The 17,076-nt window shown below is 45.8% G+C and overlaps 1 protein-coding gene across 1 annotated transcript; it reads left to right on the plus strand.

Annotated features, from left to right (window-relative positions):
- The first annotated feature begins 4,158 nt into the window (after positions 1-4,158).
- Positions 4,159-17,040, plus strand: LOC139374141 (pre-mRNA-processing factor 19). The gene is made up of 16 exons (XM_071115143.1): positions 4,159-4,396; positions 6,033-6,182; positions 6,425-6,501; positions 6,611-6,752; positions 8,576-8,646; positions 8,886-8,954; positions 9,177-9,218; positions 9,442-9,516; positions 9,734-9,809; positions 10,079-10,188; positions 10,352-10,507; positions 10,693-10,762; positions 12,127-12,300; positions 15,074-15,156; positions 15,525-15,630; positions 15,930-17,040. Exons 1-16 carry the CDS (start codon positions 4,378-4,380, stop codon positions 16,025-16,027), a joined length of 1,518 nt encoding a protein of 505 aa, XP_070971244.1. The 5' UTR covers positions 4,159-4,377; the 3' UTR covers positions 16,028-17,040.
- Positions 17,041-17,076: the final 36 nt, after the last annotated feature.

The following is a 17,076-nucleotide window of genomic DNA, read 5'->3' on the forward strand; positions in this document are numbered from 1 at the left end:
ATAATGGTAATTACTGTTAGAAATTGATAACTTGTTATAGCTTACTATTAATAGTCTTTAGAAGCCTAGAAAACTTTGTTTTCTCAGAGCCTAGGCCTAAGTGATGTGCTCTAATTTAGGCGTTCATTCTAGTTTAGCTTACTCTAAAATGGTATTGCCTCTAACCTAAAGTGAAAGAAATTGTATTAATTCACATTGATAGCAATAAATTAAAGCAGGGGTAGGAAGTCTGCAGGACAGGGGCAGCAGGTAATCATTTATACATATTTACAACTGTAACAATTATGAATGTCCATTGGGGCGGAGGCAGCGTAAATATCCATTGGGGCGGAGGCAGGGTAAATATCCATTGGGGTGGAGGCAGGGTAAATGTATATTGGGGTGGAGGCAGGGTAAATATCAATTGGGGTGGAGGTAGGGTAAATGTCTATTGGGGTGGAGGCAGGGTAAATGTCCATTGGGGTGGAGGTAGGGTAAATGTCCATTGGGGTGGAGGCAGGGTAAATATGCATTGGGGCGGAGGCAAGGTAAATGTCCATTGGGGTGGAGGCAGGGTAAATGTCCATTGGGGCGGAGGCAGGGTAAATGTCCATTGGGACGGATGCAGGGTAAATGTCCATTGGTGTGGAGGCAGGGTAAATGTATATTGGGGTGGAGGCAGGGTAAATGTCCATTGGGGCGGAGGCAGGGTAAATGTCCATTGGGGTGGAGGCAGGGTAAATGTCCATTGGGGCGGAGGCAGGGTAAATGTCCATTGGGACGGATGCAGGGTAAATGTCCATTGGTGTGGAGGCAGGGTAAATGTCAATTGGGGTGGAGGTAGGGTAAATGTCTATTGGGGTGGAGGTAGGGTAAATGTCTATTGGGGTGGAGGCAGGGTAAATGTCCATTGGGGTGGAGGTAGGGTAAATGTCCATTGGGGTGGAGGCAAGGTAAATGTCCATTGGGGCGGAGGCAAGGTAAATGTCCATTGGGGTGGAGGCAGGGTAAATGTCCATTGGGGCGGAGGCAGGGTAAATGTCCATTGGGGCGGAGGCAGGGTAAATGTCCATTGGGGCGGAGGCAGGGTAAATGTCTATTGGGGTGGAGGCAGGGTAAGTGTCCATTGGGGCGGAGGCAGGGTAAATGTCCATTGGGGCGGAGGCAGGGTAAATGTCCATTGGGGCGGAGGCAGGGTAAATGTCCGTTGGGGCGGAGGTAGGGTAAATATCCATTGGGACGGATGCAGGGTAAATGTCCATTGGTGTGGAGGCAGGGTAAATGTCCATTGGGGTGGAGGCAGGGTAAATATCCTTTGGGGTGGAGGCAAGGTAAATGTCCATTGGGGTGGAGGCAGGGTAAATGTCCATTGGGGTGGAGGCAGGGTAAATGTCTATTGGGGTGGAGGCAGGGTAAATGTCCGTTGGGATGGAGGCAGGGTAAATGTCCATTGGGGCGGAGGTAGGGTAAATGTCCATTGGGGCGGAGGCAGGGTAAATGTCCATTGGGGTGGAGGCAGGGTAAATGTCCATTGGGGTGGAGGCAGGGTAAATGTCCATTGGGGTGGAGGCAGGGTAAATGTCCGTTGGGGTGGAGGCAGGGTAAATGTCCGTTGGGGGAGGATCGAGGGGGCCAGAGGCAGTGGAGTGGCTGTACCAGGTTGTGGGTTGGCGCCCCCCCCTTGGCTTGTGCAGTGGCAGAGATCTTTGTGGGCTATACCCGGCCTTGTCTCAGGATTGTAAGTTGGCGGTTGAAGATATCCTTCTAGTGGTGTGGGGGCTGTGCTTTGGCAAAGCGGGTGGGGTTATATCCTGTCTGTTTGGCCCTGTCCGGAGGTATCATCGGATGGGGCCACAGTGTCTCCTGACACCTCCTGTCTCAGCCTCCAGTATTTATGCTGCAGTAGATTATGTGTCCGGGGGCTAGGGTCAGTCTGTTATATCTGGAGTATTTCTCCTGTCTTATCCGGTGTCCTGTGTGAATTTAAGTATGCTCTGTCTAATTCTCTCTTTCTTTCTTTCTCTCTCTCGGAGGACCTGAGCCCTAGGACAATGCCTCAGAACTACCTGGCATGATGACTCCTTGCTGTCCCCAGTCAACCTGGCCATGCTGCTGCTCCAGTTTCAACTGTTCTGCCTGCGGCTATGGAACCCTGACCTGTTCACCGAACGTGCTACCTGTCCCAGACCTGCTGTTTTCAACTCTCTAGAGACAGCAGGAGTAGTAGAGATACTCTTAATGATCGGCTATGAAAAGCCAACTGACATTTACTCCTGAGGTGCTGACCTGTTGCACCCTCGACAACCACTGTGATTATTATTATTTGACCATGCTGGTCATTTATGAACATGTGAACATCTTGGCCATGTTCTGTTATAATCTCCACCCGGCACAGCCAGAAGAGGACTGGCCACCCCTCAGAGTCTGGTTCCTCTCTAGGCTTCTTCCTAGGTTCTGGCCTTTCTAGGGAGTTTTTCCTCGCCACCGTGCTTCTACACTTGCATTGCTTGCTGTTTGGGGTTTTAGGCTGGGTTTCTGTACAGCACTTTGATATATCAGCTGATGTAAGAAGGGCTATATAAATACATTTGATTTGATTTTGATTTGATGCAGCTCGATGGTGCTCCTGTAGAACACTGTGAGGGCCCTCGAGGACAGGCCACATTTCAAATCAAATGGAACTTTATTTGTCACATGCGCCGAATACAACAAGTGTAGACCTTACCGTGAAAATGTCATTAACCAACAGTGTAGTTCAAGAAGAGTTGAGAAAATATTGACCAAATAATAAAAAGTAACACAATAACATAACAATAACGAGGCTATGTACAGGGGGTACCGGTACCGAGTCAGTGTGCGGGGGTACAGGCTAGTTGAGGTAATTTGTCATGTAGGTAGGGGTGAAGTGACTATGCATAGATAATAAAACAGCGAATAGCATTTGATTAATTGTTCAGCAGTTTTATGGCTTGGGGGTAGAAGCTGTTAAGGAGCCTTTTGGTCCTAGACTTGGCGCTCCGGTACCGCTTGCCGTGCGGTATCAGAGAAAACAGTCTATGACTTGGGTGAGTCTCTGATAATTTTATGGGCTTTCCTCTGACACCGCCTATTATATAGGTCCTGGATTGCAGGAAGCTTGGCCCTAGTGATGTACTGGCCTGTACGCACTAACCTCTGTACCGGCTTATGGTCAGATGCCGAGCAGTTGCCATACCAGGTCAGGATGCTCTCGATGGTGCAGCTGTAGAACTTTTTGAGGATCTGGGGACCCATGCCAAATCTTTTCAGTCTCCTGAGGGAAAAGGTTTTGTCGTGCCCTCTTCCCGACTGTCTTGGTGTGTTTGGACCATGATAGATCATTGGTGATGTGGACACCAAGGAACTTGAAACTCTCGACCCGCTCCACAACAACCCCGTTGATGTTAATAGGGGCCTGTTCGGCCCGCCTTTTGCTGTAGTCCACGATCAGCTCCTTTGTCTTGCTCACATTGAGGGAGAGGTTGTTGTCCTGGCACCACACTGCCAGTTCTCTGACCTCCTCCCTATAGGCTGCTTCTTCAGCCTTCTGAGGTTGAAGAGTCACAGTCGTGACTTCTTCACCACGGTGTCCGTGTGGTTTGACCATTTCAGCTCCTTGGAGTGCTGAGGAACTTGACGTTTTTGACCGTCTCCATGGCAGCTCCGTTGATGAGGAAGGGGGCGTGCCCAGCCTGGTTTTATTTATAGCCCTAGCCCACTTGTCTAGACTATAAGTCTACTTCTTCTGGGTTTATTTATGTAACCTTTATTTAACTAAGCAAGAACAAATTCTTATTTAATTTGACGGCGTACACCGGACAAATCCGGACAACGCTGGGCCAATTGTGCGCCGCCCTATGCGACTCCAAATCACAGCCGGTTGTGATACAGCCTGAAATCAAACCAGGGTGTCTTTAGTGACGCCGCTGCGCCCCTCGGAAGCCCAGTGGTGAATGGTGAAAGCAGATTCACCCACATTTCAGCACTGCCTTTGACACATTTTGATGACTATATAGTATTTAGGCTATCTCTGTTATGTGTCCTTACCCCCATTGAAGTGTACATTAGGGTACGGGCGTCCCAAGGATTTTGAATAACACTATAGTTTGTTGGGGACTACAGACTAGGGGCGGGTTCGGAGGACCCGTGCTATCCCAGCATGCAATAGTCGGAGCTGTACCCAACACGCGCAGCCGCGGAACAGCGTGCATGAATACGGAAAGGAAAATTCATCCATCAAAATTTTATTTAGCCGGATTATTATTATATGAGAATCAACACAAAAACAAACTATATTTGGATCCGAAGAACATTCATTTATCTGTACTGATACGGTGATATTGGAGGAAACGAACGATCGAGGGTAGCTAGCTACTGAAAATGTCCCTGGTTTGTGCAAGTAAGTTCAAATGAATGAGTTGAGCTGCCCTTCCGTAACGTTAGCGGTAACTATATAGACCGCAAATATCACGTATGTTTGTGTATAAAAATGTCTCTTGAACCTTCCCTTATTATTGTCACCCTATGCATGTTATACATTTAAATTCGCAAGCATCCTTTTTCAAACATTGTACACTGGATCAGCTTGACATCGGTGTTACTAAACTCAGCAGAAAAAGAAACGTCCTCTCACTGTCAACTGCGTTTATTTTCAGCAAACTTATCGTGTAAATATTTGTATGAACATAAGATTCAACAACTGAGAAGTAAACTGAACAAGTTCCACTGACATGTGACTAACAGAAATTGAATAATGTGTCCCAAGGGGGGGGGTCAAAAGTAAGTCAGTATCTGAGCACTGAGTGCTGCAGAGCATCTCCTCCTCATGGACTGCAATCCCATTGACTTGCTGTGAGATGTTACCCCACTCTTCCACCAAGGCACCTGCAAGTTCCCGGACATTTCTGGGGGGAATGGCCCTAGCCCTCACCCTCCGATCCAACAGGTCCCAGACATGCTCAATGGGATTGAGATCCGGGCTTTTCGCTGGCCATGGCAGAACACTGGCATTCCTGTCTTGCAGGAAATCATGCACAGAACGAGCTGGTGGCATTGTCATGCTGGAGGGTCATGTCAGGATGAGCCTGCAGGAAGGGTGCCACATGAGGGAGGAGGATGTCTTCCCTGTAACGCACAGCGTTGACATTGCCTGCAATGACGACAAGCTCAGTCCGATGATGCTGTGACACACCGCCCCAGACCATGACGGACCCTCCACCTCCAAATCGATCCCGCTCCAGAGTACAAGCCTCGGTGTAACGCTCAGTCCTTCGATGATAAACGTGAATCCGACCATCACCCCTGGTGGGACAAAACCGTGACTCATCAGTGAAGAGCATTTTTTGCCAGTCCTGTCTGGTCCAGCGACGGTAGGTTTGTGCCCATAGGCGACGTTGCTGACGGTGATGTCTGGTGAGGACCTGCCTTACAACAGGTCTACAAGCCTTCAGTCCAGCCTCTCTCAGCCTATTGCGGACAGTCTGAGCACTGATGGAGGGATTGTGCGTTCCTGGTGTAACTTGGGCAGTTGTTGTTGCTATCCTGTACCTGTCCAGCAGGTGTGATGTTCGGATGTACCGATCCTGTGCAGGTGTTGTTACACGTGGTCTGCCACTGTGAGGACGATCAGCTGTCGGTCCTGTCTCCATGTAGCGCTGTCTTAGGTGTCTCACTGTACGGACATTGCAATTTATTGCCCTGGCCACATCTGCAGTCCTCATGCCTCCTTGCAGCATGCCTAAGCCACGTTCACGCAGATGAGCAGGGACCCTGGGCATCTTTCTTTTGGTGTTTTTCAGAGTCAGTAGAAAGGCATCTTTTAGTGTCCTAAGTTTTCATAACTGTAACCTTAATTATCTTTGAAAGACAGGGTCCTGAAAAGGGGGTTATTTCTTTTTTTGCTGAGTTTATTTATGTGCAAAGTACACTTAAACAGTAATGTGTTCTTCCATCTTCTGACTCTAGTAATGTTTGCCGTATTTATGTTGTAATTTCGGGCATGCTAATTTACCCCTCTCGCTCTACCGTCCATCCAGTCTCGAATGAGGTGCCGGAGCACCCCTGCGTGTCGCCGGTGTCCAACCAGGTGTTCGAGCGGCGGCTGATTGAAAAGTACATCGCCGAGAATGGAACAGACCCTGTGAATGGGCAGCCTCTGTCAGAGGAACAGCTGATAGACATTAAAGGTGAGGGAGACATGGAGCAGAGTGTGTTCAGATCTGATGTAGAGCTGAAGTTGACACAGTAAGGGTTAGCCATATCATTTTACTTCCAACTATTCCTGCATGGTGCCCAGCAATCTCTAGGCTGGAGTGCATTCTGCCACTTCAACAATAATGATAACCCCACTAGTCAGGAGTCAAAAGATATCTCAACACATGAAGCTATTTTTGTCTCGTCCCCCCCCCCCCCCCCCCCCCCGCTTCAGTCTCTCACCCCATCAGACCCAAAGCTCCCTCATCCACTAGTATCCCAGCCATCCTCAAAGCTCTGCAGGACGAGTGGGTGAGTCCATGTATACTCTCCTACACTCCCCTTTGCTGTGTCTGAACTGAGACACACACATAGACACTCCCCTTCGTACCACACAGTCTTCTAAATCTCTCTCTCTCAGGATGCGGTGATGCTCCACAGTTTCACCTTGAGGCAGCAGTTACAGACGACACGTCAGGAGTTAAGCCACGCCCTCTACCAGCACGACGCCGCCTGCAGGGTCATCGCCCGTCTCACCAAGGAGGTCACTGCCGCCAGAGAGGGTGAGAGACGTATACATACGCACGCACACACACACGCTATACACGTATATACACTCAACACATGTGATTATACATACACTGGATTTCTGGTCGTAAAATTTGATCCGATCTTCATCTAAGTCACAACAATAGACAAACACAGTCTGCTTAAACTAATAACACAAACAATTTATACGTTTTCATGTCTTTATTGAACACACCGTGCAGGGTGGGAAAAGTATGTGAACCCTTGCATTTAATAACAGGTTGATGGAATCAATAGCCTCAACCAAACGTTTTCTGTTGTTGCGGATCAGACCTGCACAACGGTCTGGAGGAATTTTGGACCATTCCTCTTTACAGAACTGTTTCAGTTTAGCAATAGTCTTAGGATGTCTGGTGTGAACCGCTCTCAAGGTTATTCCACAGCATTTTAAATTGGGTTGAGGTCAAGACTCTGACTGGGCCACTCCAGAAAGGCGTATTTTCTTCTGAAGCCAATCTGTTGTTGATTTACTTCTGTGTTTTGGGTCGTTGTCCTGTTGCATCACCCAACTTCTGTTGAGCTTCAATTGGCCGACAGATAGCCTAACATTCTCTTGCAAAATGTCTTGATGAACTTGGGAATTGATTTTTCCGTCGATGACAGCAAGCTGTCCAGGCCCTGAGGCAGCAAAGCAGCCCCAAACCATGATGCTCCCTCCACCATACTTTACAGTTGGGATGAGGTTTTGATGTTGCTGTGCTGTGCCTTTTTTTTCTCCACACATAGTGTTGTGTTCCTTCCAAACATCTCGACTTTAGTTTCATCTGTCCACAGAATATTTTGCCAGTAGCGCTGTGGAACATCTTGATGCTCTTTTGCGAACTTCAGACGTGCAGCAATGTTTTTTGTTGGACAGCAGGGACTTTTTCCGTGTTGTCCTCCCATGAACACCATTCTTGTTTAGTGTTTTACGTATCGTAGACTCGTCAACAGAGATGTTAGCATGTTCCAGAGATTTCTGTAAGTCTTTAGCTGACACTAGGATTCTTCTTAACCTCATTGAGCATTCTGCGCTGTGCTCTTGCAGTCACCTTTGCAGGACGGTCACTTCTAGGGAGAGTAGCAACAGTGCTGAACTTTCTCCATTTATAGACAATTTGTCTTACCATGGACTGATGAACATCAATGCTTTTAGAGATACTTTTGTATCCCTTTCCAGCTTCATGCAAGTAAACAATTCTTAATCTTAGGTCTTCTGAGATCTCTTTTGTTCGAGGCATGGTTCACATCAGGCAATGCTTCTTGTGAATAGCAAATAAAAAATATAAAAAATTTATAGGGCAGGGCAGCTCTAACCAACATCTCCAATCTTGTCTCATTGATTGGACTCCAGGTTAGCTGACTCCTGACTCCAATTAGCTTTTGGGAGAAGTCATTAGTCTAGGGGTTCACATACTTTTTCCAACGTACACTGTGAATGTTTAAATGACGTATTCAATATAAACGTGAAGAATACAATCATTTGTGTTTATTAGTTTAAGCACACTGTGTTTGTCTATTGCCGTCACTAAGTTGAAGATCAGATCACATTTTATGACTTATTTTTATGCAGAAATCCAGGTAATTCCAAAGGGTTCACATGCTTTTTTTTGTTGCCACTGTCCATTCTAACATACCTACACACTCTCTTTCACTTACACACACACACACACGCACACACAGACGCACGCACGCACGCAAGCAAGCAAGCATACTTGCACACACTCTTTTATGTTCATCTGGAAACAGCTTTGGATGTTAGTGGCCATGGGGCGTCACTTCTCATTTCTCCATGTTTTACCCTTCTCTCTCCCCGTAGCTCTGGCCACTCTGAAGCCACAGGCGGGATTGGTGGTTGCTCAGGCAGTCGCTTCCCAGCCCTCTGTCACGGTCAGTGATTAGCTCACAGCCCTCCAGTTAATGGGTTTAATTTGATAGTTAACTGGTTTGATGGTTAACTTCTCATAAACGCATGAGCTCAAAAAGTTTCTTGACTAACTAAGACCTGTAAAGTTGTATCTATTTGTAAAAATAAAAATATTTTTTTGGACAGCTGCAACAAACACACAGTTTCGAATAAGAAATGTCCAATTCTCGTTTTGTTATTCATTCTGTATTTCATTTCACAGGCTGGAGGTGCAGGAGAGCCCATGGAGGTCAGTGAGCAGGTGGGAATGATACCAGAGATCATACAGAAGGTAAGAGATGATACATGACCTCACGCACATTCACATCCACAGTACAAGAGAAACGATACCACGCCGTTATACTCGACCATCATGAGCGTTCATTGCAAATAGTACCATATAAGGCCGTGGTGTATAAAACCTTGAAATAACCAATCAACCATGCAGCCAACCATCCAATCAGTCAACGCAGCACAGAGTGACCTATACTAAGATGTCCGTCTCTCTCCACAGCTGCAAGACAAGGCCACTGTCTTGACCACGGAGAGAAAGAAGGTACCAATTCAAACTTCCCTGTTGTTATTCATAGAAGAACCGACCCAATGTCCAACCAGTTGTCAGCTGAGTATAAGCTATGGGCTGTGTCTCAAATGGCACCCTACTCCCTACACGGGGCACTACTTTTGAACAGGGGCCATAGGCTGACATTTGGGACATAGCCACGCTAGGAGACATTTTTGTCCGGACCTCACCTCTACCGTCTCTCCTCTTCCCACAGAGAGGAAAGACAGTTCCAGAAGAGCTGGTCCGAACGGAGGACCTCAGCAAGTACAGACAAGTGGCTACTCATGCTGTGAGTATGTGTGTGTGTGTGTGTGTGTGTGTGTGTGTATGACCTCTAGCTATGGCTGGTGTTGGAACACTTATTTTTCAAACCTTGGGCAAGTTCAGAAAAGTTCCTCCCTGTTTCAGATCATTTTTCTTCCGTTTCATGCCTACTGAACGCAGCCCTAAATGATGTTTCTATGTCTCTCTCTCTCTCTCTGTGTGTCTGTCTGTCTGTATGTCAGGGTCTCCACAGTGCCAGTGTGCCTGGGATCCTGTCTCTGGACCTGTGTCCCTCCGACACCAACAAAGTGCTCACTGGTGAGACATACACACACACACACACACACACACACCACTGCCCATTGTAGATATACACACACACATTGTTTCTGTGTGAATTCCATCAAAGTGCTTCCTTCCTCAAGAAAAAAAAATAATAATAAAAAATACTATGGCTGTGTCCCAACAGTTACTCTACATGTCCTATATAGTGCACTACTCTTGACCAGAAGGGTGACGTTTGGGATGGAGACCCTGGCCAGACCCAGATACAATCCCCTAACCTCTCTCTCTGTCCCCCCCTACAGGCGGGGCTGATAAGAACGTGGTGGTGTTTGATAAGAAGGAGGAGCAGATCATCGCAACCCTGAAAGGACATACCAAGAAGGTCACCTCTGTCATCTACCACCCCTCTCAGGTGAGAGACACACACTTCCTTTCCTTTTCTCTCCGTTGACGTAGTCAGCAGCAATGTCTTGCACTGGAATTACTCTCCAACTCTAATATCCCTTACCTCAACAATTTATCTCTCTCTCTCCCCCCTTTCTCTCTCTGCGCACTCTCCTCCTCTCACTCTCCAGTCGGTAGTGTTCTCGGCCTCTCCAGACAGCACTATCCGCGTGTGGTCCGTTACCGGGGGCAACTGTGTCCAGGTGGTGCGGGCTCACGAGGCGAGCGTCACCGGGCTCTCCCTCCACGCCACCGGAGACTACCTGCTCAGCTCCTCCGAGGATCAGGTAAAAAAACCCACACACACACACGTAACATATGTACACACACAAAAACACACACGTGGATTTGGATGTCGAGAACGCTACTGTTATGTAAAGACCTATTATTATGATTTTTCTCACAATCCGCCGTCTCCCCTTCTTTCTCCAATTGCTATCTCTTCCCTTCTCTCTCGCTCTCTCTCCATCAGTACTGGGCCTTCTCTGACATCCAAACAGGTCGTGTTCTCACCAAAGTCACTGATGAGGCTGCAGGATGTGGTGAGTGTTTCTATCTCTCTCCCACTCAATTATTATGTTTAATTGAGGAGATAAGACTGTGGTGAAAAGACATGAAAGATGGGAGTAAGTAAAAGTAGCTTTGTCCAAGCCAGAACGGCCCATATAGGGCAGGAGCATCTGTCCTGTTTCTGTAGTGTGAGGCAGCTTGATGTATAAGTACACCCCCCCCCCCCCCCCCCCCCCCAGACATGACACTAGTCTACCACAGGGGGGGAGGGTGAGTGAAAGGGCAGTGGGCCGGATTCGAACCCATGGCGACTGTGGCAGCTCTAATCGCTGGACCACACCGTTGGACCCTCTCTCTCTTCCCAGACATTTTATTGGCCACATGTTGCTAGGGACAAGATGTTTTATTGGCCACATGTTGCTAGGGACAAGATGTTTTATTGGCCACATGTTGCTAGGGACAAGATGTTTTATTGGCCACATGTTGCTAGGGACGATATGTTTTATTGGCCACATGTTGCTAGGGACCAGCTTCCTCTCATTGTCTGTCAGTATCCAAAAGTAGCATTTTCTAAATGTGGGGTCAGAATTTGTTCTTAACTGACTTGTCGAGTTAAATAAAAACATATCAGGCCCCTTAAATGCCAGGTTGTCTTTCTTATGTAAATAAACAATAACATTTAACCAACCCTCCCCCCTGTGAATTGACTGACCTAGTACCTAACTGTGGTAATATTTCTAACCAACCCTCCCCCCTGTGAATTGACTGACCTAGTACCTAACTGGTAATATTTCTAACCAACCCTCCCCTCTGTGAATTGACTGACCTAGTACCTAACTGTGGTAATATTTCTAACCAACCCTCCCCCCTGTGAATTGACTGACCTAGTACCTAACTGGTAATATTTCTAACCAACCCTCCCCTCTGTGAATTGACTGACCTAGTACCTAACTGTGGTAATATTTCTAACCAACCCTCCCCTGTGAATTGACTGACCTAGTACCTAACTGTGGTAATATTTCTAACCAATCCTCCCCCTGTGAATTGACTGACCTAGTACCTAACTGTGGTAATATTTCTAACCAACCCTCCCCTCTATGAATTGACTGACCTAGTACCTAACTGTGGTAATATTTCTAACCAACCCATCCCCTGTGAATTGACTGACCTAGTACCTAACTGTGGTAATATTTCTAACCAATCCTCCCCCTGTGAATTGACTGACCTAGTACCTAACTGTGGTAATATTTCTAACCAACCCTCCCCCTGTGAATTGATTGACCTAGTACCTAACTGTGGTAATATTTCTAACCAACCCATCCCCTGTACTCTCTGAAAGCACACTGATACATTGCAAATGCATGTTCTTTACACATCCTGTCTTGTGCCCCTCCAGCTCTGACCTGTGCCCAGTTCCACCCTGACGGTCTGATCTTCGGGACGGGGACTGCCGACTCTCAGATCAAGATCTGGGACCTGAAGGAGCGCACCAACGTGGCCAACTTCCCCGGCCACATCGGCCCTGTCACCTCCATCGCCTTCTCTGAGAACGGATACTACCTGGCTACAGGTGAGATTGCTGTTTGTGTGTGTGAGAGAGAGGACTCTCTATGTGTGTGTGTGAGGGCACACATGAGAGAGAAGACTAGCGTGTGTGTGTCAGTCTCTGTTACTCTCTGAGTGACTGTGGAAAGTTGTCTTTGTTCCTGTGTGTTACACACGGGCGATTTTAGCATATACATTTTGGTGGGGCAAACTCCCCCACATTATTTGGGATGCAAGGCAGCAAAGCCACTACACAACACTAAACAATACATGAATTGCACTATAACGGTGACAAACGGTGCCCATAAACTGTTAGGGCCTACAAAAAGCTGTCCCAACAGCAGAGCTTTCTGTTCAGCACCATGGAGTGAATCCTTACCACTGCTACACCTGGCTATCAGCAGAGCCTTATCTGGCAGTGAAACAGTTCATTCAGCCTCATTTACTGCCTTTAAAAAAAACATAGTTGATATGGCTGACTGACTTAAACAAATGTGGTTTCTACTGACAATTGAGATGTACAAACTGTGTCATAAGGGAACGACGAGCAGATAAGAGGCAATCCGTAATTTCGATTAAGACATTAATGAGCGAGCTAGGACGGACGTAGTCAAAGCGACAGAATTCAGAAGATGGGCCGTTCTTACAGTGTTCTCCCTGTACACCAAGTCAAAACAGTAGGATAAATAAAGGGGGCATATAAGCAGACAATGAATGCTCTTACAATATTCAATTACATTTCTCTAAAACAGGCTATAGGCTACATGTGCACCAACAAGTCAGAACAGTTGGCTAAGTTATGAGGGGGAAAGGGACCAAATTATTAGGGTGAGGCACATGGGCTACTAACAGCTTACTACACAACATACACTTAACAGTATACATATCTCCCTGGCATATTACATAATTTATGCAGCAGCATACAATACATTTTTGGACTCACTTTGTTGTGCTGTGCTCACTTGAACAGGAAGGTGGTGACGTGGTCCTTTTTGTGGGCAAAGTTTGTCATCAAAGTTTAGCATTCTCTGGATTTATGGTGCTTTCAAGACAACTGGGAACTCGGGGAAAAAACAAGGTTGAATCATGATGTCAGTGATCTTCAGTTCGGAGCTCTAGAAAGAGGCCTGAGTTCCCGACTTGGAATTCCAAGTTGGAGGACCTTTCAAAACATATTTTCCCAGTCGGAACTAATTTTTTTTCCAGAGTTCCCAGTTGTCTTGAACTCACAGAAGTCTTAAGATTTTCCAGTTTTGAATGCGGCAGATGTCATGCTGTATAGACAGCATAGCCAATGTATTCAACCTTTTCTGGCTCATGGCACGTGAATGTTTATACTTTCAAGAGACCCTTAAACCCAGACTTGGACCACACACCCACTCCACTGAGTAGCAGGCTAGTGATTTCTTTGCAACACTTGCAGTTAACCACTGATTCCTTCCAAACCACTCATTGTTGAATTTGCGATTTCCAAGTTGTTGTATAATCTTTATGTCCAATGGCCCATGAGCACCGATATGTTTTATTTATACTTTATCTTCATATGACAAGGATTGAAAAGGATTTGCCAGTAGATTGTCGACTTGATTCATGACGACGACTGCTTGTCTAGCTTGCTAGCTACAATTTTGAAAGTATGGACTGGTCATGTCGACATCAATCAAAGCTACGGTAGATATCACTTGATTTGATGGCCAATGACCTTGAGCCATCTTGGATGGGCACTTCTAATGTAAATCTATGGCAGCACCCAAGAGGCTTGAATTTTCAAGCACTCCCTGTAGATTTTGCAGTGAGGTAGTGTCCCCATGAGTGACAGAACACAGAGCCAATTACGGCGCAACTAGAGAACATTACCAACCCCTGCACTCCGTATTTTCCGCTGGCTGCCCCACCACCAGAGAAAGCACTGAGCTAGACTGAAACACCTGCATTTTGGAGCTGCCTTGTTTGTATGCGGCTTTATTAACTCAATTATTATAAAAACAATTTTTTACATTGTTTGCAAACTGATATGTAACACCTATTAATGCCCAATATATTTTTAGCTAAACAGGTGGGGCTCTGAATGACGGGTCGCCACCGCTCACCTCCATTTCCCTCACATTTGTGAGTAAAAATAGTCAAGTGTGATCACATTATAGCAAAATGAATGATGCAGCAGCTGTTTAAGGTATTTCTGACGATTTTTGTTTCATAGCTGGAAAATGAATCGCAAGTCAAATCACTACAAATCCTATAGCCTATCCCACCTCGTGCTGCAACAGTGTAAGTGAAGAGCTGAGTTGAAATATTCATTTTTAGAAGCGCTGCACACTGGCATAAAAGTTGGTATAATTGACTTGAAACGAAAGTCTACCCGAAGTGAGACTTTGTCCTTGTGTTTCTTGGCTATGTACATTGTTTTATTCACAAGCTAGGTTGTTTTTTTAATGTTTGAGTTTCATCTGCTAGGAAAGAGAAAACAATGCGTCTACTATTCAGACTCAATCTCACTGGCACAAACTTGATTTGATTCACGTTACCACGGTAACCTCCCCCTTAAAGGGGCAAGTGAACATTTATGTGTCATCTGATATTTTGGTTAAGAGACTAGGGTCACAAAAAAATTAAATTAAACAATATACCACTACTTCTTACTAGTTATAAATTGTATTGTTTTAAAAACATTAAAGTACACATCTGTTTTTTTTTCTGTTTTGTTGGTGTAATTATTACAAACCAAAATATTTTGGCTGGTTAAAAAAATCTGAGTACATTTTTGGCCCTGCTCGCCTCACCACCTCTCCTGTCTCCAGGTGCCCAGGACAGCTCAGTGAAGCTCTGGGATCTGAGGAAGCTGAAAAACTTCAAAACCATCACCCTGGACAACAAATACGAGGTAAAAAAAAAGCTGAAAATAATTTGTGCCCATCTGAAATGACCCCTATCCCCTACACTACTTTCGACCAGAGCCTAGTGTACTATCTAAGAAATCCGCTGCTATTTGAGAGACAGTCGTTGTAGACTGTACAATGGACATTCAGAAGCTAGTCGTGCTACAATCGAGCCTGGTCCCACATCTGTGCTCTTGCATTCTTCATTTCTGTCACTGGCATGACAATTCCATAAGGAGTTTGCAAGAGAGCAGAAACCAACTGGCACCCAGGCTAGCAACGGTCTGCCCTGTATGACTACTGTAATCTCATTGTACTGAACTACCCTGTCAATGTAGGTAAATGATATGTGAGTCTCTTTCCTCTCCCTCAGGTGAAGTCCCTGGTGTTTGACCAGAGTGGGACGTACCTGGCTGTGGGTGGCACTGACATCAGGGTCTACATCTGTAAGCAGTGGTCCGAGGTCCTCAACTTCACAGGTAAGAGAATGCACAGTGTGTGTGTGTGCTAGAGATGCAGTGGCAAGTGGTGCTGAGTTAGCTTGGGACAGAAACAGTGGTCTAGAGGTGGGTCTTCAAAGTGCCTGGGTTGATGATGATAACATGTTTGTATGTATATACAGTACTTTATGAAATATTTAAAAAGTGTATCTGTGAAATGTACTATTCTGTTTATCAGCACCTCCCCAACTTTATTGGTTGTGCGTCAACTCATGCTTTTGAGTTGAGTTCAAGTCTAACATTTTTGCCTTGTTATTGTTTTGTTTTTCTTTACCCAGAACACACTGGGGTGGTGACTGGCGTGGCGTTCGGGGAGCACGCCCAGTTCCTCACCTCCACCGGAATGGACAGGAGCCTCAAGTTCTACAGCCTGTAACAACAGGGATCAAAGATCATATGGGCAGAGTGATGGATGGCTCTGATTGGCTGGCCTCTCTGAGGTCACACTGATGATGTACGCATGGGAAGAGACTTTGGCTGAGTCCCAAATGGCACCCTAGGGAATAGGATGCTATCTGGGGGACACACAGACCCTGCAGCAGTTGATCAGAAGGGAAATGCAGCCTGATTGGATAATAATCTGAGGCTGGAATGTTAGAATGGATTTTTAACTGATATGCTCCATGAACAATGGTGAAACAGAGCACATCAGTTTGGATTCCGGGCGACTGGAATTCACCCAAAATACGTCATGCAACAATCCTACTGTATATGACCCATACTATACTAAGAGCCATGGGCGTGTCCCAAATGGCACCCTATTCCCTATATAGGGCTGCACTACTTTTGACAGGAGCCCTATGGGGCGGGCCCTGGTCAAAGGTTGTACACGATAAAGGGAATAAGGTGCCATTTGGGACGCAAGCATTGACTGAATCACACCAAGAGCCATACAAGCATATTGTAGACCATGTCCATTCATCAATGTGTATATCGTACCTTGTAAGACCCCCCCCCCCCCCCCACACACACACACACACACAGGTGACTTCAGAGTGAACATTATTGTTTTAGATATATATAATATAAATATTTGAAGCTCAGTGCCACCTTTATTTTTATTCATATCATTACAGTATAAGTATGTGGTATTAGTCTTTACAGCTTGTGAATGTCATCTTGATTTCATGCCTTTTATTCTCCTCATCTTTTTTTTTTTTACTATCCATTGTTTATTGTACAATGTGAATGATTTCGGTTAGTTGGTAAGTGATGCCAATGATTTGAGGAAATTCTAATATTTGTATATATTTTTTAAAACCTTCATATCTTTATTTTATTATCGTATTGTCCCTCCTTTCTTCATGAAATGCCTGTTTTATGCATTATGCTTTTGCCAGGTGAAGACTGTTTTTGTATCATCAATCAATAAACGTCAAAACAGTCTAATCCGCTCTCATTGTGTGTTGTCTATTAAAGGCTTAT

This window comes from Oncorhynchus clarkii, chromosome 19, assembly GCF_045791955.1.
Source record: "Oncorhynchus clarkii lewisi isolate Uvic-CL-2024 chromosome 19, UVic_Ocla_1.0, whole genome shotgun sequence".
Lineage (NCBI taxonomy): Eukaryota > Metazoa > Chordata > Actinopteri > Salmoniformes > Salmonidae > Oncorhynchus > Oncorhynchus clarkii.